The sequence below is a fragment of the Thalia democratica genome, chromosome 2, assembly GCF_965202585.1.
Source record: "Thalia democratica chromosome 2, ktThaDemo2.hap1.1, whole genome shotgun sequence".
Lineage (NCBI taxonomy): Eukaryota > Metazoa > Chordata > Thaliacea > Salpida > Salpidae > Thalia > Thalia democratica.
In genome coordinates, this window is record NC_139166.1 from 46172854 (window position 1) to 46197081 (window position 24228).

At 26.0% G+C, this 24228-nt stretch overlaps 1 protein-coding gene across 1 annotated transcript; it reads left to right on the forward strand.

Moving 5' to 3' along the window:
- Positions 1-4557: 4557 nt before the first annotated feature.
- Positions 4558-23053, forward strand: LOC145829671 (uncharacterized). Its single transcript, XM_082937526.1, has 4 exons — positions 4558-4939; positions 5094-5189; positions 8325-8430; positions 22755-23053. Exons 1-4 carry the CDS (start codon positions 4570-4572, stop codon positions 22810-22812), a joined length of 630 nt encoding a protein of 209 aa, XP_082793652.1. The 5' UTR covers positions 4558-4569; the 3' UTR covers positions 22813-23053.
- The last annotated feature ends 1175 nt before the right edge of the window (positions 23054-24228 follow it).

Here is a 24228-nt window from a genome sequence, read left to right on the forward strand (position 1 = left end):
AAATTACAATTTCTATAAAGTTAAAACATTTTTTCATCAAATAAAAATATTCTAGTCCTGCTCGAGTTGTCCCTATTCGAGTTGCCTCTGCTCAAATTCCCCCTGCTCGAGTTATTACCTATCTTATCGCGTTGTAGTAAATTTGCAACAACGATCATGATTTTACATATTACTGAAAGTTTATGCAGCTTCAGCATTGATCCAGCAAACAAAATTTTGTTTTTAAAACTTTTATAAATTCAAGACGCAGAATGAGCTTGCAGATCCAATATTACGAAAATATTTAATAACAAATGCAAAAATTTGAAGAAAATAAATTTAGAAGCAAATTTGACTACAGCCATATATATTTATTTGCCTGCATGTTTTACAACTTTATTACTACATAATGATACAGCTTATCGAGCGACAAAAAAATGCTCAAAATATTTAGTCCTAAGACCCGGAGCACGAAAAACCTTTTGGTTATCGGGTCGCACACCAATTGGATACCTTTTAATGTCTTGTCCAGGTCCTCCAGGACATAAATAAAGAACATACATAACTTTTTAAATTTTTTAAATTATCATAACAAAACTTTTATCATTTTAAAGCTCAATTGGTTATATTAAAAAAATATTTCAACGTAGTTTGGGGTTGTACAGCTGAAGCTGCTGGACCCTTTTTGATGCAGTCTCTCTCTACAACTCTAAAACGAGTCTTGTTTAAACGGTCTGGTGTTTCCCCTTATATTTGTTGATTAAGCAAAAAAAAAACAGTAATTTATATTTATTTATTAAAGCTTCAATTTTTGGTTAACTTTTTATATGTTTGGGTAAAATGGGTTAAGCGTAAGGGTATAAATTAAGAAATAAAAGTTTAAAAAAAATTGCCGACTCAGCAAACATTAGGGAAAGCACCGAAGCTTTACAATCAGACCCCTCTAAAACTGAAACATTTCTTAAAATATATTTTTCTAGAAGGAGTAACAGCTCCAGCGTTCCATCTCACGCGACTGTTTAGTGCTAAGTATCCTATTTTCTTTTCTTTTATTATACTTAATAATTTTTTTTATTTAAACTTATTAACACTGTTTTTTATAGTATTTTACTATCCATGAGAAAATATTATGTATTACGTATTTGATAATATTTTTATGATAAAAACAATATTAGACTGAAAATTATATTACAGTTTACAAGTTTTAAGTTCAAGTTTTTTAACTTGTAAAATAAAATTCTGAAACTAAAGTAAGTTTCGTAAGTAGACTATAACTATTGACTTTATTTTCAGTTCTGATCTAGTTCTACTCTTAACTGTTACACTTATTTTACGTTTTTGTCTCTGAGAAAAATTTTTTACTTAAACAATTTTTTTACTTTACTGATTATATTAGGTTTTACTAGTTTTGATAGAGCTACTTTATATACAAAGAAAGAATAATATGATCTTTGGATTGGTAGTGAGAAAGAGCTCTTTGTCATATCTGTACATCATTGCTTGTATACATTTGTTTAAGCTAACTTAAAAATAATAATATATTATATATATTTTTAAGTAATTGTATATACTCTTTTGAAATAAATAAGTTTAACTTTAAAAAATTGGAAGTCCTCTTTTTTAACCCATTACTGTCAAAATTGACAACAAAACCGAACTAGGTCTCACAAAATTCCACCCAATCAAATACAAGAACCGCTTACTAGCCAATGGTAAGGGGTAGGGGTAACAGTGACAGTAAAAAAAAATAAAGAGATATTAGTAAAAAACCCAAAAGGAAAAAAAAAAGTGGGAGATGTGCACAGGTGGGATTTGATTGGGTTGGAATTGTAAGTATACCATGGAAACCATAGTCTACCATGGACACCACATGGTATTTTCCCTTAGATTTTAATTTTTATGATATTTTAGGTTTACTTTTTCTTTTGCCCTTTCTACAAGAGCAATAATCATATGCTTATAGCATTTATGTTTGTCAATAATAAGAGATTAAAATGTATCAAACAACTAAAGAGTAAACAAGAAGGGAGAAGTAGTAATGTCCTGTAATGTAAAATAACGTAAACATAAAACTTTAAAAGCATGATTTAATTTTAAATAGTGTCTATAAATATTTAGTATGTCTGCTTAAGGTTCATAAAAATTTAAATTATTCAATATTTGTTTAGCTCTTTTGTTGATTTGTAAGCAACTTTTTTAAACTACATAAAGAATCAATCCTATAAACAAACAGCTAAGTTTAAATATAAACTTAATAAGTACTATGGAAAAAAAGATATATAAATGGGTTAAACAAACTTCACATAAATATACAACAAAAAAAAAAGTTCTCACACCTTAATTCAGGATCTCTATCTTCTGAAAATGTAAATCTGATTAAAAATGATATCTCTACTTGTTTCATTTCACAGTCATTGAGGATGAAACTTACTATTACATTTTAGATACAAGAAAAAAACTAAAACAATAAAGAAAAATCCAGCTCTGTTTACACCTATTCAATGAGACCACTACCAATCACCTTAAAATAAGGTGAGCACAAACACTAAAAACTATGATATAAACTTAACTAATATTATATAAAAATAATTTAGCTTTTCATTTTTCTTGTTGAATTGAGTAAAACATCTAAAAGTCCAGATTGAATGCTCCAAGGTAGCTTTGGTCATTTAAGTTTCTGAGCATTTCCTCTCTCATAGTTTATAACAAAGATAGGATAATTAAGTGTGTTGTGAAAATACAATAAACAAAGGAATAAATTCAAGTTGAAGATTATTATATTGAGAAATACTTATTATAACTTGAGTCAGTGACTAAGTTTCACTTCTGAAGGGATTCAATTTAGCTTTAAAACTTAGTAGCTGTTTGAATTTGTAATAAATAATTTTCCAGGAAGGATAACAACTTAATACAACAAAGACTATTTACTCCTGTAAAAAAAGTTTGTTTCTGAAAATCTTGTTAAATGATTATGTATTTTATTAGGGTTAGAAAGAAATGCTGCAAGTTAAGGGCATAGGGGGGGGGGTAAAACACTTTTTTCACAATCTGATTTTATTTTATATAGTTTTTATTAAGCTACATGATGCTTTTAACAGATTTAAAAACCTCAAGATAGTTCAAAGTCAGAGGCAACAATGGGCTCCTTATGGGAGGCGCAAACCAAAATGCCAAAAATAGACTCTTTCATGAAAAATCTATCTTCTCCTACGTTTTTTGAGATAACTACCTCAAAATTTCAGGAAGTGTTCCTTATAAATTAAAAAAGTTCTGTTGAAAAGAATTTAAAAAAATAAAAAAATAAAAAATTTATAATAAAAAAACAAAAAAACTGGTCTAATTCTACTTTTCTGTACATGCAGTCAAAGGCTTTGCTCAGATCCAACAAATAGAACAAACTGCTTTATCCTATTCAAAGGATGAAAATATACTTTCCACAAACTCTGACAGAGCTATGGTAGTAGAGTGTCCATCTGCAAATCTAAAATTGTAATCAAGATGTTAAACTTAGTAAGTAACTTGTATAACTGTTTATAAATAAAGGGCTATTTTCAATTATTTTGTTTACATTTTACAAAAGTAAAAATGGTTAATAATTTCCTGAAAGTTTTTTTCAACCTGCTTAAATATGATTATAACTTTAGCTAATCAAGTTTAAATACAGTAAACCACAAAAATTCCTTGAACTAATTGATCAGAAAATTGATAAAACCTGATGATTGGTTATAACTTCAAGGTTGCCACACACTCTAGGACACTCAGTATACTTGGGATATTTCAGGAAAGTTGGAAATTTTTGAAAATCTCAGGATAACTCAGGCTAGTTTAAATTAAAAAAAAATCAGGATGACTCAGGCCAGTTTAGTTTTTTATAAAATACACAAGATAGTTAAAATTTTTTGAAAATCTCAGGCTAGTTTTTTTATAGGTATTTAATGAAATTAAGTTAATTTAGTTTCAATTGTTTGTTAATTTATAACAATTTTTTTTTAAATTTGAGTTTTATTCATTAAAAATAATAAGATTTTTTTTCTGGTTTTAAAAACTCAGGATAACTCAGGACAGTTTAAGGTCACTCAGGACATTTTTTTCCCACAAAGAGTGGCATCCCTGCAAACAAAAGAGTAAGCAACCAGAATATTAATTTTATTTTAGGATTTCTTGATTAAGTTTATATTAAGAATTGTAGATTTATAAAATAAACATGTAGTGTACATATGATAAGTTTACATATAAATTTGTATATTTTAAATTTAGTGAAAATACATTACTAGTTACTTTTCTTTCTTCAAGAAAACATAATGTAAAAGTCAAGCAAGCAAGTTCCATCATCTGAAATTTCACTTTCTCATTTAATGATTAAGACTTACTTACCAATTAAAATATGAAGAAAAATATTTTTTTAATGAAAATGTTTGGTGGCTGTCATTTGGCAAAACCCACCAGTTTAAACTTCTCAACATTTAACAACCACAAAATGTGGTAAAATTTTGTAGCTGAAATATAGTTTTATTTAAAAAGCAAACAGTTCTGATAAAAAAAAACATTTAGTTGTCTACAAAAATGTTTTTAGGTAGTTTAATGTATTAAATGGGAGCAAAGCAAAGTGTTGAGAGCAATGATCATTCAAATAATGAAAATCAAAGGAGTTTTCTAGGACTACAGCAGCAGTCATCAACTTCTTCCCAAAGGAGACGTGATCAAGGTAATACATCAAGCAGACAAAACCAACAGCGGTATATAAACTTTCCAAGTACTGCTAGGCTTGAACGTGCACACTCAACAGCAGAGCCTAATACTCTTAGAATTCCACAGCAAAGAGTGGGTGCAGCTGGTAATTATGACAATTCATCTAGCTCATCTGAAGATGAAAGTAGATCTTCACGTGTTTTTAACTGGCTGCAAAGAAGATCACAACCTAATTTGTCGCAATCTTTACCACACTACTTTTACAGAAAAGGTAAAGACTAGTATAGTTTTTAAAATCAAGCTTTGTTTCATTAGACCTTAACAGTAGGCAGTCTACTATGAAACTGTTTTTTGGAGCTACTTTTTTGTATACACAACTATGAGGTTTGTTTGCAAAGAACTTATATTATAAACTTTTTCTAAAGATGCTGTTTGCTCTATGTGTGGAAAAATGATTCCAGCAGAAGATGTTGAAGTACATTTTGTGATGTGCATAACAAAACCTCGTGTATCATACAATGGTTTGTTTTTTCATTATTGTTTAATTACTTGGAATAAAATAATGTTTTTTGGTATAATATTTGATAAAAGTGTAACTAGCTTGTACGTCTTTTAATTTTTTAAATATATAAAGCTCTAAAAGATTAAACAAACTTTAGTTTTAAATTAGTTTACTTAGTTTTATATTCAAAAATCTAAAATAGTTATAAGTTTATCATTATAGAGTGAGAGCTTATAAAATTAAAATTTTTTTTTTGAATTTTATGAATTAAATTAAAGTATATTGTTTAAACTAAATATTAATTCAAATATATTAATTTATGTGATAAAAGTATAATAAACAGTTACTCAAGAATTTGAAGTTAAAAATTTTAAATTAAATTTCTGATTAGAATTAGTAAACAAAACTAAAGTTATTTTTTCAGATCTTTTGAAAAAAATGTCAAATATTTTTAGGTTAATTTTTTTTGATAATCTTTCATTCACAGTTGATTTTCTTGTTTTAAAAATATCCAAGTTTGATTTAAGTAAAAAAAAAATGTTTGGCATAGTACCAATTTGCATAACTTCAGTTTTATACAGATTTTATTTTTTTGTAGAGCTCTGATATCATTAGAAACTTGACTCTTTGACCACTAATTTCAGAGATAAGTCCAAAAATGAAAGTTTTGTATTTAATTATAGTTGTAGGCTCATTTTGACTCAATTTTAAAATTATGTAGAAGTTTACTTATTATGCCATTATAAAAACCTGGTTAATTAAATCTTTAATTTTTTTGAAGATACAAAAAAAAAAAAGAATACAAAATATATTTCTATTTAATTAAGTTGTAATAGTTGAGGTAAGTTTTTGTTTAGTATAACTTATCAACATTTAGTAAAATACTTTGTATCCAAGTTAATTACAAAAGTAAAACAGTAGTTACTGCACATTTTCAATGCTAAATTTTACACAGGGCTTTAATACTAAAAAAAGTTTGAAACGTTAACCAAAATACCTTATTTAAGTTGGTCACACATTAAAAACAACCATTATTTCTAATGATTAAAAATATCTTTCGAAATTAGATAAAAAAAGTGTAAAATAAGTTTTTATTTACAAACTTTAAGAATATACAATAAATCCATTATGTATCCATATAAACTACTCAACATAAAATTAACAAAATTGCAATGTTTTAGTTTACATATTTTAATTAAGTGATTATTTTTTAAAGGCTTGTAGTATACATTATATAACTTTTTATATACATATATACACTTTGAAAACATTTAAAAGAGTATTTTGTTGTTTTTTAAATAGAAATTGTTAGAAAAAATAACAAGATAAGATATTAGCCAATCTTTGTTTAAAATTTATGCCAAAAATTGTAACTTTAAAAATGTTAGTCATAAAACACTGAAACAATTAATCAATTCTATTATATATTTTTTATCAATTGTGCAACAACATTTGTATTCAGTTTAAAATTCTTACAATAAAAATAAAGTTATGTTTAAGTATTTTGATTTTGATGTTGATTAAAAAAATTATCTATTTTAGAGCTTTAAAAGTTCTACGAGCTAGTAGATGCGAATAAAGGCTATTATAAGTGGTCACCGCCTTTTTTAATAAAAATAACATTAGCTCTTATATGAAAGCCTAAAGTTTTCAAGTCATTTTTTATGTCAAAAAAAAGTTGTTGAGACCTATATTTTTTTTGTAACAAGTTTTGTATGGACTATAGTTTTTCGATTGTCAGTTGTCTCATAAACTTTAATGTTAACTATAAAAATCTATCGTTTTTTTGAGCTTAGTTTCCCCAATACCCTTAAAATTTTAGTAGATTAATAAAACATTAAACAAAAGATATTTAGTAGTGATTTATCGGATATACACAATTAGGATACTGCAAGATCCTGAATACTTTAAGTTGTTTGTAATGTAAGTAGAACACAAGTTCACACATAATATTAAAGTGTTATATTAATATTTTGTAAAAAAGTTTGATAATAATTTTTACATGTTAGTTAATAAATAGTAAACATGAAATACTTAATTTTAAAAACCAAAAAATATAAGTCTGGCTAAGAAAAAAAAAATTCAAGCTACATACATGAGATCAGTTTAACTTTTTTGATATGAATACAAGATACATTTACGATAAACTTGTATTTCAGTTATTTGTATGCTGTAAAAAAAAATCAACTATAGTAACTGCTTAAAATAGAAATCGAAATACAAATAAAGTTAAATGTTTGTATGTTAAACTAAAGATATAGTTTTTACTGTTACAAAAAAACGAAATAGAGTATTAACTGTCGCAGCTTTTTAAATTATAAAACGAAGTACAACTGAAAATAACATGAACTCATAATAGAAAATAAATACATAGTAAAATCCTAATAGAAAAAATACAATTTCAATAAAAAAATTTAAATTAAAGTTAGAATTTAGCTTGCTTTTAACAATACTTAAAAAACGTAAAAGAAGTAGAGTATTAACTATAGAAACTGTTTAAAGATATAAATCAAACTACAATTGTAAAAGACTACACTTTTAAACTGAAAAAAAAATTCAAGTTTTTTTTGAAATTATTGTGAAGAAATAAAAAGTTTTCCTTGGTCTTTAGAAGCAATCGAATTTTTGCTCGTACAAATTACCAGCTTCAGAAAATAGTTTTTAGGAATACACAGAAGGTGGTAGTGCGGAAAGATATTTTTATAGAGACATTATTAAAAGTTTTCTAATTAGAAAACTTAATAATAATCATAAATAATTTTATCAACCAATAAGGCGCTAAAGAGCTGTAAACATTTATACATTCTAATTTTTTCTAAGCAATAGAATGATAATTTAGGTTTAAAAACTGAAAGGAGTTGTAACGAGTAAAGTAAATTTAGTTATCTACCGGATCTATAGTATTAGGATAAGGCCGGATCTGGTAGGTCACTAGTTTTTAGTGTAATAGTCTTCCTAGCCTTCCATAAGATACTTATTAAGCTTTCCTTTGATCCCATATATATCGAATATTATTTGAATTTGGTTATGTGGTGAAAAGTGTCTGAAAGCTAAGAACAAATTAACAAAATAAGATTCACCTGTAAATAACAAGGTTGACCCCCATATGGGTATATGGATCTGAACTTGAAGAAATAAAGTTTTTAATTTTCAGAAGACGAACTGAAGCACGATGCAGGAGAATGTTCAATTTGCTTGGAGGAAATGGAGAAAGGAGACAAGATCGCCAGGCTTCCTTGTCTCTGCGTGTACCATATTGAGTTCGTTTACGTTTGAATACTTTTTTGACTAAAATCATTATTGTTGGAAGTATTTATTAGTAATGTTTTTGTTTCAATTTTAAAACAAATGTCCTAAATGATATTTGCAAAAGTATTTGCTGTTGAGAGCAGCGTAAATGCGAATCACGTCATTAAAGTAAATACTTTTAAAATTGTTGGTCAACATACAACTTCTTTTTTTACTAATGCAAATTTATTTTAAATATTTACAAAAAATACTAGTAATGTAAATATATTATTATGCAAGTTTTTAAATTACTTTTAACCTTTGTATATATTTCAATCTTTTTCTGAATCATTTTATTTTTACAGTTTATTTAAACAACATTTAGTGAAACATTAGTTTTAGCGAAAATATCTATCAGCTTTATTTATATTTAACAAAGGATAACTTAAAAAAGACTTCATTAAGTAAATAGGTCAAATAAATTATTCTTATAAATATTAGTTTACAAAACAATAACACCTTTTAATATTTATGCAATTTACTTTACAAAAGTAATTGGTTTTAAGTAAATTCCTTTTGACAAGTTTTAATGATTATTTATAAGAACTTTATTTTCAATAGGCTATAACAAATTTTTTTGTTAATTATAATTGAAAAAAAAAAAAGATTATAATTATCTCTTAGAACTTGGTGCGATTTTATGTTAAATTATGTATTTTTGTTTATCAAAAATATTGTTTTTATCATTTAATTAAAAAGTTATATTAAAATACTACTTAAAAAGTTTTAAGTAATTGAAAAAATATTTTGAATAAATTTCAAACTAATCTGTACACACAAACTAAAGTATGAATACACTGATAAAAAGTTTACAAATTCATGTCATTTGCTTCTCGCTCACTGCATTATAACGAGCAGGTGTGACTTGCCATGCGATCGATACAAAACCCGTTTTTAAACTGCAACAACACTGCACGCATAAATACTTGCACTTTGTACGGCCCCTTTTTCTATTCTGTGCTTGACACATGTCACTAAAAACAGCGTCGTTTCGCTGATTTTGTATATTGCTGCAGCTTCAAGTTACTTGAAATTTTCAAATACTTTTTTATTTAAAGTCATATCACATCAGAATAAATATAAAGTAAATAAATAGCTTATTTTTTATATACTTGATCTTTTATTAACCACAATCTTAGTTCATATTTTAAGTAAAACTTTAAGTACAAAAATACTTAAGCGATTTGAAAACAGTTGTAGTTCTTTTTGTTTGTTTTTAAAATAATAACTAATTAGGCTTAGTTTCTTTTTACAAATTTATATATTATTGACTTGAAAATAAGTATTTATATACGACATTAAACCTATTTATTTATAGTTTTTTTCTAGCATTTGTGTATAAAACAGTGTATGAGTAAAAATTTCTATCTTGCTTAAAACAGTTGTTATAATTTCGCATGTAAAAGGCATAGGGAGTAAATAATTTTTTTAAATTTAGTATTATTTTTAACTTAATTAGATAAGCTACTTATTACTCTACCGCTTGTTAAAATTTAAAGTAACTTTTAAGATCTAAGCGATCAAAGTTAGAGCCTTCAATAGGTTCTTAATGGGAGGCGCAATCTAAAAGTACAAAAATAGACTATTTCACTAAAAATCTATCTCCTCCTTCAGTTTTGGAGCAACTGTTTTAAAACTTACTTAGAGTAATCTTTAATAAGTTTTAAATAACTTGTAGGAAACTTGTTTTTAATTGAAAAAAAATTCTAATAAAAAAAAAACCATTTTTTTTGTTAATTATTTTGGTCATAATTTTTTTACTTATTTTTTTTCAAAAATCTGCTTTGTACAAGTTGTTTGTAGTAATGAAAATTACAATTCCTAAGAATTTGAATTAAATTGCTAAAAAAATGAAGGAGGAGGTAGATTTTTAGAATTTTTTCAAAATTCCGAGAAAATTGGCCTCGAAGTTTTTTGATTTTATACGGTTGTATCGGATTTTTTACAAAACTTGTTGTATCTCTAAAGTTGATTTAAATTTTTCTGTTCTATAAAAAGTATCTTATAGTATACACTCTAGTCTTTGAAAAAGTGCTAATGTTAATTTTTCTTAATAAAAATATTTATAAAATATAGTTATAAAAAAATGTTTGGCAACCCTATGCCCTTAATGTCTATTGAAGTGTTTTATTTAAATTAAAGGAATTATTTTAGCACAAGTATGTTTTATGTAAAAAATTAACAGCAATCGGTAGACAAGTTTTGTCACTAATTTTTCGAAATGTGCTTGTTTATTAAAGTATTTAGTAACGAAGAACTAGTTTGTACAAGTTTACATATCGTAATTATAGAGTAGCAACCCTTCTTAAAGTTTACTATTTTTATTACTTATCATATAAGTTTTATGATAGTTTTATTGAGTACTACTTATAATTATATTTTTAAAAAGTAATCAATTTTACTTTTTAAAGGATGTAATACATTTTAACTAGAAAAAAAAGTTTCAAGTTCTCTTATCAAAATAAAGTTATTGCCGTAAACGTCAGTAATTTTGTACTAAATAGATAATTAATGAAATGTAAATTTAACAAAATAGTCATTAAAGCTAAAAAAAGAATTATATTTGTTTATACAAAAAAAAAACATAAAAAAATTAGTAGCTTTTATGTATTAGTTTGTTTTGCTTCGCTTACCTCTTGTTTTAAATAAATTTGTTTGCGTTAGATTGAGATTAAGTGTTTTGACTTTTTAGAATAGAATATAGTCAAACTTTACTACATGCGTTTAAGTAGTATACTAATCTTCAGGTCAATAAACTATTCTATTAAGTCGGTAATCTAAGCTAATAAAATCTTATTTAGTTTGAATGATTTATTTTAGTTTCTACTTCTACCAACATCTTTTTTTTTTCAGAAAAGAGTATTTGAATTTCAAAACTTAAATGTAGTATATAATCATATACTGTAGATAAAAATGTTTTAATCTTTGCCTAAATAATCATATTATCTAATTCAAACATCTAAACATGAACATTTCATCTCAAATGTAGTCAAATTGTATTATGAAACATTAAGGAAATAAATTACAAAAAATACTAGTTTGGTAAATTCCCTAAGACGGAAGCTTTTTTTAGGTAACAATTAATTTTTTCTAGAAAAAAAAAGGTGATCGGGGTAGGGTTGCCAAAAAACCTGGAAAAACTTAAACTTTGAGAAATTTTGAAAAAAAGCCTTGAATTCTGAACAAAATCACTAAAATATTCTGGAAAAACCTGGAATTTTTAACGATTTTAACATGTTCAGTAATAAAAATTCGATTTGATACAAAAAATCTATCATATAGATTTATTTTTTTTGTCATCATCATTTTTTTTGGTATTATAATAAACACTTTTAAAGTAGCTTTACAGGGGAGCGGGTCAGAATGACACAGCGACAAAATGACACGGTCGTCAAATAGACACGGTGCGTCACTTTGGCACAGCGACAAAATGACACGGTGCGTCACCTTTGCACAGTGCGTCAGTTTGGCACGGAGGGTCACTTTGGCACGGCGACAAAATGACACGGTGCGTCACTTTGGCACGGCGACAAAATGACACGGTGCGTCACTTTGGCACAGCGACAAAACGACACGGTGCGTCACTTTGGCACGGAGGGTCACTTTGGCACAGCGACAAAACGACACGGTGCGTCACTTTGGCACGGAGGGTCACTTTGGCACAGCGACAAAATGACATGGTGCGTCACTTTGGCACAGAGGGTCACTTTGGCACAGCGACAAAATGACACGGTGCGTCACTTTGGCGCAGCGACAAAATGACACGGTGCGTCACTTTGGCGCAGCGACAAAATGACACGGTGCGTCACTTTAGCACAGCGACAAAATGACACGGTGGTTAATAAGGGAGGGAACGATTTGTTGTGAAACTTCAATCTTTATTGGTATGGACAACGATCTTATTTTTCTAGGAAACTTTTCGGTTTCCTGTCTTCTAACCGGTTTTGTAGAATCAGCAACAATCACATTGATTAACTTTAAAAACAAAGACCGTAGGAATTTTTGATCGTGACTTTATAAAATAAAGTGAAACACGTAATGTTTATACCTTCTATTCTCATCGTCGTACTTATAAAAAACATGCTCGTTTTTAAGCAATAGCAAGGTGTTAGGTGTGCTTAAAAGCTTTGCTTAATAAACAACAACTAGTTGTTTATACCAAACAACGTTCACAAAGATGCAAAAGCAGCAATTTTTTTAACATAATACGACTGCCAAAATTAACGAAAATTTATTTTTGATTACTTTCGAATGGAAAATCTTAAACACAGTTTAGTACTAGAACTTGAAACGAGTAATAAAAATTAGAAAATGACTTGCCATTTTACGACTAAAAAGATAAAAACTCATATAAACATATTTTTTAAACTTCAGCAACATTCTGATTTAAAAAATACAATCTTCATTTTAGATCAATCATTCAGTACATCAAAACAATAAACTAGTAGATGTAAATACAAAGGAAAATTTGTTTTATAAACTAAAACTCAGACGTTATCGAAAGCAATTTTTCTGCTGTTGTAATTCTAAATTCCAATGCGGTTCTTATTTTACGTTTTTATGCTTAAAAAAATTAATACTTGCGCTATTTTGGCGACTTAATAGGTTGCAAGATTAAAAATAGAAAATTAAATATTATTTTCATAACAGAGTTAAGAAAAAACCGAGATTTTTAAAACTTTGTAATAAAACTCAAGAATATAAAGTAGAAGAAATGTTTTACACGCAAATTAAAATCTGCTTTTACTGTATCATTATGAAATTTATTTACTGATTTTGTATTAAATATAAATGCAATTAAATCCTTATATGTAATAAGATACTATAATATCTGTCATACTCTAAGTTTAATTTTTTATATTTTAGACTAAAAAGTTATGTAAAAATAAAAAAGACTTAAAGTATTAACTTTAATAGAATGGCTGCAGCAGCAATGTTGTATGTATAACCTCTTCTAGTGATTTTTTTTAAAGTGATAAATATATAAATGCGCATGAATGGTTGCATCAGACTCTTAATTTTCTCTCAACTGTTCATAATACTATTTTTAACTTTTTCATAAATTTAGGCTCCAGGTCCGTTTATTTTAATTATTTGCTTTCAGACAAGTTTATTATATATTTTCAATACAGAGTTTTAAGTAAACATCCTAACTTATTAACTTTTGTTAAATATAAATATATATATATATTTAATATAAATGGCTAGTTACTACAAAAGCAGCTTAACTCTGTATTTTTAAAAACTACAGTTAAAACACACATGACTTATTCTTACTACGAAATAACTCTGTATTAATTTAAATCTTAGTTATTTTTTTAAACAATTCCTGATAATATTTAATTAAACTTAACAACAAAAAATACTAAATTTTATTCATTACATAAATATGAAAAGTCGTGAAACGTAAAAAACAAACTTAAGAAATTTATGTTTTTATACTATGACTTAAATTTTAAAGCAATGTAACATTTATAGTTTCAAATGTATCAAGCTACTATAGTTTGGAAAAAGTATAATAAATCTTTTGTTTAACTAATTACTATCAAAATTTTACAATTAAAAGTTATATTACTGAAGAAGTTTAGTTTTGCATATAAGTTTGCTAATCCATGCTATCGTGACGCACCGTGTCATTTAGTCGCTGTGTCAAAGTGACGTATCGTGTCATTTTGACGCTGTGCCAAAGTGACGCACCGTGTCATTTTGTCGCTGTGCCAAAGTGACCCTCCGTGCCAAAGTGACGCACCGTGTCGTTTTGTCGCTGTGCCAAAGTGACCCTCTGTGCCAAAATGACGCACCGTGCCTAAGTGACGCACCATGTCATTTTGTCGCTGTGCCAAAGTGACCCTCCGTGCCAAAGTGACGCACCGTGTCGCTTTGTCGCTGTGCCAAAGTGACCCTCTATGCCAAAGTGACGCACCATGTCATTTTGTTGCTGTGCCAAAGTGACCCTCCGTGCCAAAGTGACACACCGTGCCAAGGTGACGCACCGTGTCATTTTGTCGCTGTGCCAAAGTGACGCACCGTGCCAGAGTGACGCACCGTGTCATTTTGTCGCTGTGCCAAAGTGACGCACCGTGTCATTTTGTCGCTGTGCCAAAGTGACCCTCCGTGTCGAAGTGACGCACCGTGCCAAAGTGACGCACCGTGTCATTTTGTCGCTGTGTTATTCTGACACCCACCCCTTTACAGTATCTTTTTAATGTTTTTATACTATTTAAACAGTTTCTTACCCAAAACTTAACCTTAAAATTAACCTTAAAATAAAAATAGACCAAAAATTGTGTACTGAAGGAAATTTTGAAAACCTGGAAAAAATCTGCCAAAAATATTTGGCAACCCTATCGGGGGCTGCACTGTATAGAAAAAAGCTTTTAGTGGGCCGCAGTTATTTAAAAAAGCTTTAGTAATCAATAAAAAGATACTAACTTAAACCAAAAAAATATTAAAAGAAACAAAATATTGCAGTAGTAGTTACTAACTATTATTAAGAGTATTTTTGTAAATTTTATCCTTATAATTTTTTTTATTGAATTCAAGTTTAAAAAAGTATGCTCTTAGCTAAAAAGTATATCGCGTGTTGCAGTTTGTTGCTTTGTGGGCGGCCGTAGATTTGTCAAGCTAAATTGATGTTTATAAAAAAGAATTGTTTTAAAACTGTTATAAAATATATTTAAATAAATATTGTCTTTAAAATAAAAATAAACATTTTTAGTTTTAGTTTAGTCTTTGATTTACTAATTAAGATGGAATTTTTTTTAAATGCAGGTACAAAAAGAACTACTTCTTTACTTAGCTTATTTTTAAACTTAGCTAGTTTTCGGTGGTTTCGAATATACTTCTGCTTTTAAGAGATAATGTTGTAGATAGACTATAATTTTAGACGCACAACTAAAAAATTGATAAAATTGCTACATTGCCTTTTTTACTATTTTGTCTAAAAATTTGAAATTTCAATTTTTATAGTATTTAAATGATTAGAAAAGTGTTTAGAAATTTAAAGTATTCAATAACTTAACTTATTTTAATTCAAGTAAAAAAAATAACTTAATAACTAAATAATTAAGTTTTGAGAACAATTTGTTACGTTTGTTTATAAATAATGAAGGACCTGTAAAGATAGCAAGTATTAAAATTTGATACAATTAGCCATATAACTCTGTCTACACCTCCCGTGGCTCTTTACAACACAAAAATAATCCTATTTTAAAGAGTATTAAAAAAGTAACAAATTTTGACAACATTTTTACTATTTGACAGAATTTTTTCAATCTACACTTAAAAATGTACACTTAAAAATAAAAAAATATCCAGAATTTTATGCTAAATCCTTCCTGGCTAATTAGGAATGCAAACCATCTTTTTCATTTATCAATTATTTCACTTTTAAGCCTCCCTGGCACATTACAGTCCATAAATCGACTTAAGGCAAGTGACTCATTACTTCCCGTTGGAAAAATCAAAACAGGAGTGTGCTTTTGTTCTACCTAACTTGTAGTTGGTTCACTGGAAGTTTGATCTCGAATCTTTCCATTGACTATTTAATCTTCCACATTATCTTCGTATCTTCCACGTCAACCTTTCGATTAAAAAAGATCGTTCATGAAGAACAAGTCGTTATTTGTTTCCTCAAGTTTATTTATAAACAACAAACTACCTTGTAATGAAATATGGTAGTGAGTTACGTTACTGAACAAAGATGAAAAATAACAAATATTTTTACTTTTTAAAATAGTTAGTTTTAAAATCACTTCAATTAAGTTGATAAATCTTTGCTCATTTTAAAATTTAAAGAGCCTAAAATAAACGATTTACTAGAGAAAATATATTGTAAAACTACAGTTTTGCAGTGGTAATAATGATTTAAATTTATTGCTAAATAGCAGTTTAACAGTGTGTTACCACTGTGAAACTGTAGTTTTGCAATAAACTTAAATCACTAGTGAATCGTTTAAAATGGTTAGAATATTTTAATTTTTTATTACTTTAGATATCCAATTTGAGAATATTATTTTTAAAGTGTTTATAGTATGAATCGTAATATGCATTTCAAACAATTGAAAGAATGTTTTAATGTAATTTAAATCTTAGAATTTAAGCTGCAGTTAAAATAATTACAGCTGGTCTTACGATAGCACTTTGTGTACAGTAAATTTTTGTTTTTAAAATCTCAGCGTTTTTTAATACTTTAATTGTAGTTTTAGGTTGTGTATGGAAATAATATTTACTTGAAGAGCACTTAGCCATTAATTTTCAGTAAACTTAAATTTTTTAGTTTTTTAGAAATAATTTAGTAGTAATTATCAATGTCTTTACACAATGTATTTGTTTGTTGTTGTATTTAGCTAGCCTAATTTTTAGAAGTAAAATTTTAAAGTTTGTATCAAAAATAATTGTTTTATTTATTATATAAAATTATGTAAATTGAAATGAGAAGTAATAAATAGTTATAATTTGTAGGTAATGGTCCTCAGCAACAATCTAACTTAGCTATACTCACAATGGTTAGGGTTACAGTATCTGGTTTACATTTCGATATTGTTTTCCAATCAAATACCACTTACTTTTTGTTTATAATAAAAAAATTAATTGTTATCGATATATAACGGGTCAAAGACAAAAAAATATTTATTACAATAGTCAGTGCAAAGCAGAACGCTAAAAAAGATTAATCTAATTTTTCCTGAAATTTTATGGAATTGTTTATTTATTTACTGTCTAATCTTTATTACAGAAAAAAATCTGAATATTTTTTTATATATCAAAAGTAAGTACATTTATATTTTTAAGTCTTATAAGTTTTATATTTATTTAATTTTTTCTAAACATGCTAGGAGCATTCACTGAAAATATAAGATCCTTAGTCTACATACCCTAAGAAAAAGCAGATCTTTAAAGAACTTTAATTTTTTATAAAGTGGTGAAAAAATACGTTGCATAAATTTAAATAAGCAACTTTTTATATTACTAACTAATTTTTAATAAAAGCAAGTTTAAATTTTATTAAAATCCCTTATCCCTTTTAAATCCCAAACACGCTCATCAGTTACATAACTAAGTTACATAACATATAAAATTTTTCGTTTTACTAGCAAGCTTTTTGATTATTTTTTTTATAAAGCAACAAAACTTGATTTTATTATTTTTGTTTGATTACTTAGTTTCATTATTGTTTTCAAAGTAACCTCTATCAATCTAGTTTTTTTTACTATTTTATTATTTTTACTATTAAATTTATATAGTATATATTATTATATGGTTATGTAAATTTAGAAAATTGTAAAAGTAAATATGAAGTATATAAATAGGGACTTGAAACTAAATAATAAGTTTATAAAAGTAGTGGCCTAATTTTCTAATAAAATATAGTTGTTTTATCCGTAAGTTTGTAAACGTCATTTAAATATAAGTTGCTTAATAGTTTCATATTTTTTAATTCTGATCATGGTTTTTGTCCAATAAAGTTATTCAACTGCTATTTTTTTAAATCTTAGATGTACAGTTTAATAAAAATAAATAATGTTTATGGGGTATTAAAAAAGTTGCTTTAATAAATTATTTTAAAATTGAGTTCAACTTTTAAGTACAGTTCCACTAAAAAAGTTGATATAATATACTTATTCTTATCTAAAAATTAGTGATAAGTGGTCGTGTTTTTCAATTAGATTTTAGATATCATAAGATTTGAAATTTGTTATGAACGTTATTGTTCGTTTTTTATCATAACACAATCGTAAAAAAACTGTTATCAATAAACTTTTGTAATTTTAAGATAAGTTATGTATATTTTTTTTACTATTCTAAATTTTTTCGGAATTAAAAAACATAAAAAAGACACATTTAAAGTAGCTTTACAGTATCTTTTTAATGTTTTTATTGTACTTTGGACAGTTTTTTTTTATCTCAAGTTTAATTTTATTCTAAATGTTTACCAAAAAAAATACTTTTTTACACTCGGAAGAAATTTACAAAAAACGTTTGGCAACCCTGTAAATATTTAAGTATAATCTATTGTCCTAGCAAGTTATAGAAATTTTGATAGACAACTAAAATATGTGCCTTTTTTTTTTTTGTATTGAAATCTTGTTTATATTTGAAGAATGATAATGTAACAAATTTTAAAATTTTAAGTGACTTAAAATGTAAAAAAAGGGTATGTTTATTTGAGTAATGTTTTTGAGTAATTCAAACAGTAAAGATTATATATTTTATTCTTTCAAGACTTTATTATGCAATTTAAGTTTTGGTCAGAAAACATAGAATAGTAAAGATTATAATTTTCTGATATAAAAATCAACTGTTTTTATACTACCAGCGTATCTAAGTTTTTATTAATTTCATCTAACCATTTTATAAAAATTTGACAAGTAGTAATAAAGTTTATTATAAATTAACTTAATTTTTTTAGTATATATTTTTGATACTTTTAAAAGTTTTAAGGTAAGCGTTCTAAATTGATTATTAGTTGTGTTACATGTTAGTCAAGCCAAATTTATCGTTTAATTAGTTTTAAACACGTGTAATTACTAAGTAATATTTTCCACTATCTGAATGTAACTGTTATATACTTAATATGACTCTATTTTTAACACAATTATGTTCACAACTAGTTATTTAATCAAAATAAGAATGCTTAAGGTTTTTAAGATTTTTATTTTAAAATCTTTGGTTAATAGAATTAAATATAAATTAGTTTTGATAATTTTTAAAGTATGAGTGTTTGTTGTATTCTGTATTTAATTTACATAAGCTATTGTTATAAGAAGTAATTGGTATGCTTTTCTATTATAGTAGTGCTTATTACATTTGATATTACTTAAAATTTTCTTTAACTACATTACAAATTAAACTATCATATTTTCGAGTTCTATTTTTATTAGTCAAAAAATAGTAATCCGTATAGTTTTTTTTGTTAAGGTGTTCAAACTTACTATTAATTTAACCAATAAGTTGTATGCTTATATCTTATTTTATTATGTTTTACAGTGTATGGTACTATACATATACTTATCTAAAAGTAAAACATTGTTTTTTGAGTTTCTTGAAAAACGTCTTATTAGTCTAATATTTTTTTAAAATGTGACATTGTGGTAAAAACATATGTTACTTGCATTAAATTTGTTGCTAAAACGGTCATTTAAATGAATATTATTAAACTAAAACGGATTATCCATTTATTGTTTGACATATAAGGTAAGTTTTAAAATTTATTAGTTGGTCATATATAATTCTAGTTCTAAATTTTTATTAATTTTAGAATATATTTTTATATAATACTCAGTTATCTTTATTTTTCTCTTATTTTTCCCTTGTTAGAAATATACTTACTTTGTTTTTACTATTACAAAACAATTACGTTTTAAATAACAAGTTACGCATATTATATTGATTCGAATATAGGTTTGGTTTCAAGAAAACAATAAAAGATTTCTACTATAGATCTGCTCAATTAACAATTTTATTTCCATGAATTTTATATGTATTTTAAATGTAATTTCAGAGTTATTTGTTTAATGCACTGACGAGCTCTGAGCGAAATTTACTATTCTGGTTAAATTCTTGAAAATAAAAATGTATGTTAATTTGAATTAATTACTCATGTGTTTATTTTACTACATTATTAAAAAAAAATTACTATTATTATATTATATTATAAATAGTTCTAACAATGAATAAAAAGTTTCAACCAAACAAAATTATAAGATTTTTAAAAATTAAAGTTAAAAAAAATATATATTTTCTGTTATGCACAACCAGCTTGTTAATTTTTTTTACGTATAGTACTATAAGACAACAATGATAAGATGTCATATTGCTTCCTTTAACTTATGCCGCCTGTTTGTTGAAAGCTATATTCATTGAAAGTATGCTAACCGTTGTTAAAGTATAAAAGTGCACGACTTAAAAAATTAAAACCTTTAGTTTCATGTTATAAATAAGATTTATTTTTACTATTTCTATAGTTTATACTAACAATTATTTAACAGACTGCAATAAATTATAACTGTAAGCAAACGCATCAATTCAAATAATTTTTAGCCAAAAGTTTGATTTGTGTAAAATAGTTGGAATGAAAAACAGGTTGCTACATAATCTACAAGTTCTTGAATAATAATTTTAAAATAGTCATCGAATATAACTTATAAATCTAAAAAAATCGACCATTCTTAATTGAACATAAATTATTTATATCCAAGCAGAGTTAATTTATCAATAAATTGGTTGTTCAAAATAAATGAGTAGAATTCCATTTTAATATGTTGTAATTAAAGCCTATAAAATAGTAAAAGCCAAGTAACAATGTTTTAGTTTTAATTATAATTTTTTTATAAATAAATAGTTCTTCACATGTTTTAGTTAATTTTGGTGTTTAATAATAAGAAATGGTTTTAAAAACATTCTTGTTGATATGTACAATAGAGTGCATCTGTTACCCCTCAAAAATGAAAATTTAATATCAGAGGTTAGTCTAGCTTTTTGTGCGCGGCAAATCACTAGATAAATAACACACAAAAAAAATCTTCCTAGCTTTTACCACCGTCACGCTATTTACAATCTTCTGAAAATAACCCCTATGTAAATTGTATGGGACCTTAAAATTTCGACCTTTGAGTTTTTGGCTGTATTTTTTTTTACATGTAGCAATCATCACAAAAACACATTCTACGCGTTTTCAGACCATTTAAAGAAAGTTTAATTGAGGTATTTTTAGATTTTCTGTGTTTTTTATCATTTTTCGTTATTTTTAATTTTTTTGAAGAAGTCAAAAATTCCTCAAAGAAACTTTCTTCAAATTGCCTGAAAACACGTAGAATGTGTTTTTGTAATGATTGCTACGTGTAAAATAATTTTCAGCCAAAAACTCGAAGGTCGAAATTTTCAGGTCCCATACAAATTCACATAGGGGTTGTTTTCTGAAAAATTTAAATAGCGTGACGGTTGTAAAAGCTAGGAAGCTAAACATTTTTTTTTTCAAGTGATTTGTCACGCAAAAAAAAAAAGACTAAGCTTGACTCTAAGATCGGGGAAATGGATGCACCTTAAATCTAAATTGTACAACAATGTTTTACCGGGAAAATGCATAAAAAGTATAAAAATTTTATGAATAAATTTTTCACCTACAAACATATAAAACCGCCTTGCATTTAAATCGGATAAAAATACTGAGGAACAATTAAATAGTTTTTTGTTTAAAATCAAATTTATATTTAATTTTTCGAGTTAATTTTAATAAGCATAGTATTGTTTTTGAAGAAATACACTTAGTATTGATTTTTACTTATTTTGTGTACCTGAAAATTCCAAGCAAACTTTCCTAAATTACATTTAGTTATTAGATTACTTTTGATTATATTTTTGTTCATTTTAACAACGTTGTATAGATACACGAAAAGAACTTTTTATAAAATTAGCAAAAACATTTAGGAGTTTTTATGACTACATTTAAAACACTCTAATAAAGATAATTAAAAACACAATTTTATTTCTAATATACAGTCCATATATTAGAGCTAATAACTAAGCATTTATTATAGTAAAAAATTAACTTATAATATTTCTAATTTAGTTGTGTAGTGTTGTAGTTTTTCTTTTAGTTGTTTTGTTAAGCTTGCTTTTTCAGATTATATATATTTTTTTTTTAAGCCTCCTTGTAGATCATCATATTAAAAACTATAAGTCTTGATCTAAATAAACTAGTTGAGTTGTGTATTACAAAGTTTTTTTAACTACTAAGTAGTACACTGACAAATATTGGTGTTTTACAAAAAATGTAAAAACTAATAGCTTATATTTAGTTTAAGTATAGTCTGTAAATCAGTATATGCAAGTTCTTTATTTTATAAAGAAAAAGGATTGGTCCTACCTATTCGATTATCATAGCACAAGCCTTCGATAGACAGTATTGTATTTGTTAGGACACATTAGTTAGTCACAACCGAAAAACTTATATTCTTCAACCTACAAACGGTTTAATATGCTTTCACATGAAGCAACCATTTTCTGGTTTTGATCAGTGATGTCAGCACTGTCTTTTGCCGTGCAACGTTTAATACATTGTCTAATAGGCAAGATTTGTTACGTTGTCCTCTGCTACGCTCGTATTAAATACGATCAATACTAAAATCCAGGCTTCTACTCTGCAGACTTTCGACGATGTTTTTTGTTTTTTATTGTATTTCCTAAATATAAAAATAGGCATTTATAATTAAGATATTAAATTAAACAATTGTTCACTTGTAGTGCAATGTACTCTTTTATAGAACTTAATTATAAGCTTGTGTTATTGGAACAGGTGCATACAACAGTGGTTTAAGAAGAGTCAAACTTGTCCGGAACATCCCCCAGATTAACAAGCGTTCATTTAAATTGGGTTACATGAGTATTCTTGTGGTTTAGTACAGTGCTCTTTTACGTTTAAAATTTTTAGAACGCTTAATAATTTTATACTTTTATTCTAAATCGAAACACTTATAGGGTTTAATAATATGTTTTATATTATAAGATAATGTTGTATAAAACATTGTCTTACAACAAAATATGAATAAGTAAAATATCGCATACATTAAAAAACAATGATTAATCTTTTCACAAACCAACTTCTGTTTTGTAAGATAAATTTATTAAAAAATATTTTAACAAAATTTTTGCTGAGTAAATTATTTTTATATTAGGTTACAAGAGATGTATTAGGTTACGTTACTTGTTTTATAATAAATTAAGTTTAAAAGTATTATCTAGTAGTTTTTAGTAGCTTACCTAGAAGATTTATAAGTAAATTACATTAAGAATTCAGTTTTGTGATTAAATAAAGTATTAATAATTTTAATATAAATAATTATACGTAAATCACAAATACATGTTAAGTATTTAGTTATTAGTAACCAAACTTTTTTTGCCATATCCTTAAACAAAGTTTGTATTCAAAAACAGGTTAAGAATCATTATTAAGTTACTAATTCAATGTTTTGTATAAAAGTTTTAAATTTAACATTGAAAATTGATAAGCTATGTTTTAAAAGTTCTATACATTATCGTTGATGTTAATTTAAATATGTAAACTTGTAATAAATCCATGTCAGATAAATGTTAATCTTTGAGTGAAATTTAATTACTCCCTTTTGTTTTCTAGCTACTGTGTTTTATCTAATTATGCTTCTATCTTTCTTTTTAAAACTGAAGTACTGATATTGTTTTTTTAGTTGTATAAACAGTAAGCGGTTAAGGTGCTAGTTATCGTTCGTTTTAATTATACAAAAAATATTATAAAGTTGTTTTAGTTGTACTACAAGTAATTCTTCTTTTTTTTCTTTAAATTCTTTGAACAATTGATTTTTATCTTTATCTTACTTTAAAATTACTTCAAAAAGCTTTTGTTACAATTAAATTTTACCTTAAAAATTATTAAAAACATTTTCACTTAGTTTTGTAATTTGAAAATTTGTTTGTTTACTAGAAACCCGATAAAGTTTGTTACAAATGATATTACAAAGTATGCAAGAGAATTTTTTCCATAAAAACTTTCTCTATCACTTCATTAACAAAAATTAAGTTTGTTTTATCATGGCTTACAATAATTATTAATACTTAGAATTTAAACAAAATTTAAAAAAGACTTAATAGATTATAGAAATTATTAAAAACAGATAAATAAGAGACAATTTTCTATTTAGTGGTAGATATTGCAGTATTTATGTTGATACAAGCAACATCTAAAAAGTAATTGCCAATTGTGTTTTGTTTTTTTGTATTGCAATAAATGTTACAAT

Excerpts from the sequence above, each read along its gene's own strand:
- LOC145829671 (XM_082937526.1), top strand. The coding sequence starts at position 4,570 with ATGGGAGCAAAGCAAAGTGTTGAGAGCAATGATCATTCAAATAATGAA. Across the intron at positions 4,940-5,093 it reads ACACTACTTTTACAGAAAAG|ATGCTGTTTGCTCTATGTGT; the intron begins GTAAAGACTAGT and ends CTTTTTCTAAAG. Across the intron at positions 8,431-22,754 it reads CTCTGCGTGTACCATATTGA|GTGCATACAACAGTGGTTTA; the intron begins GTTCGTTTACGT and ends TTATTGGAACAG.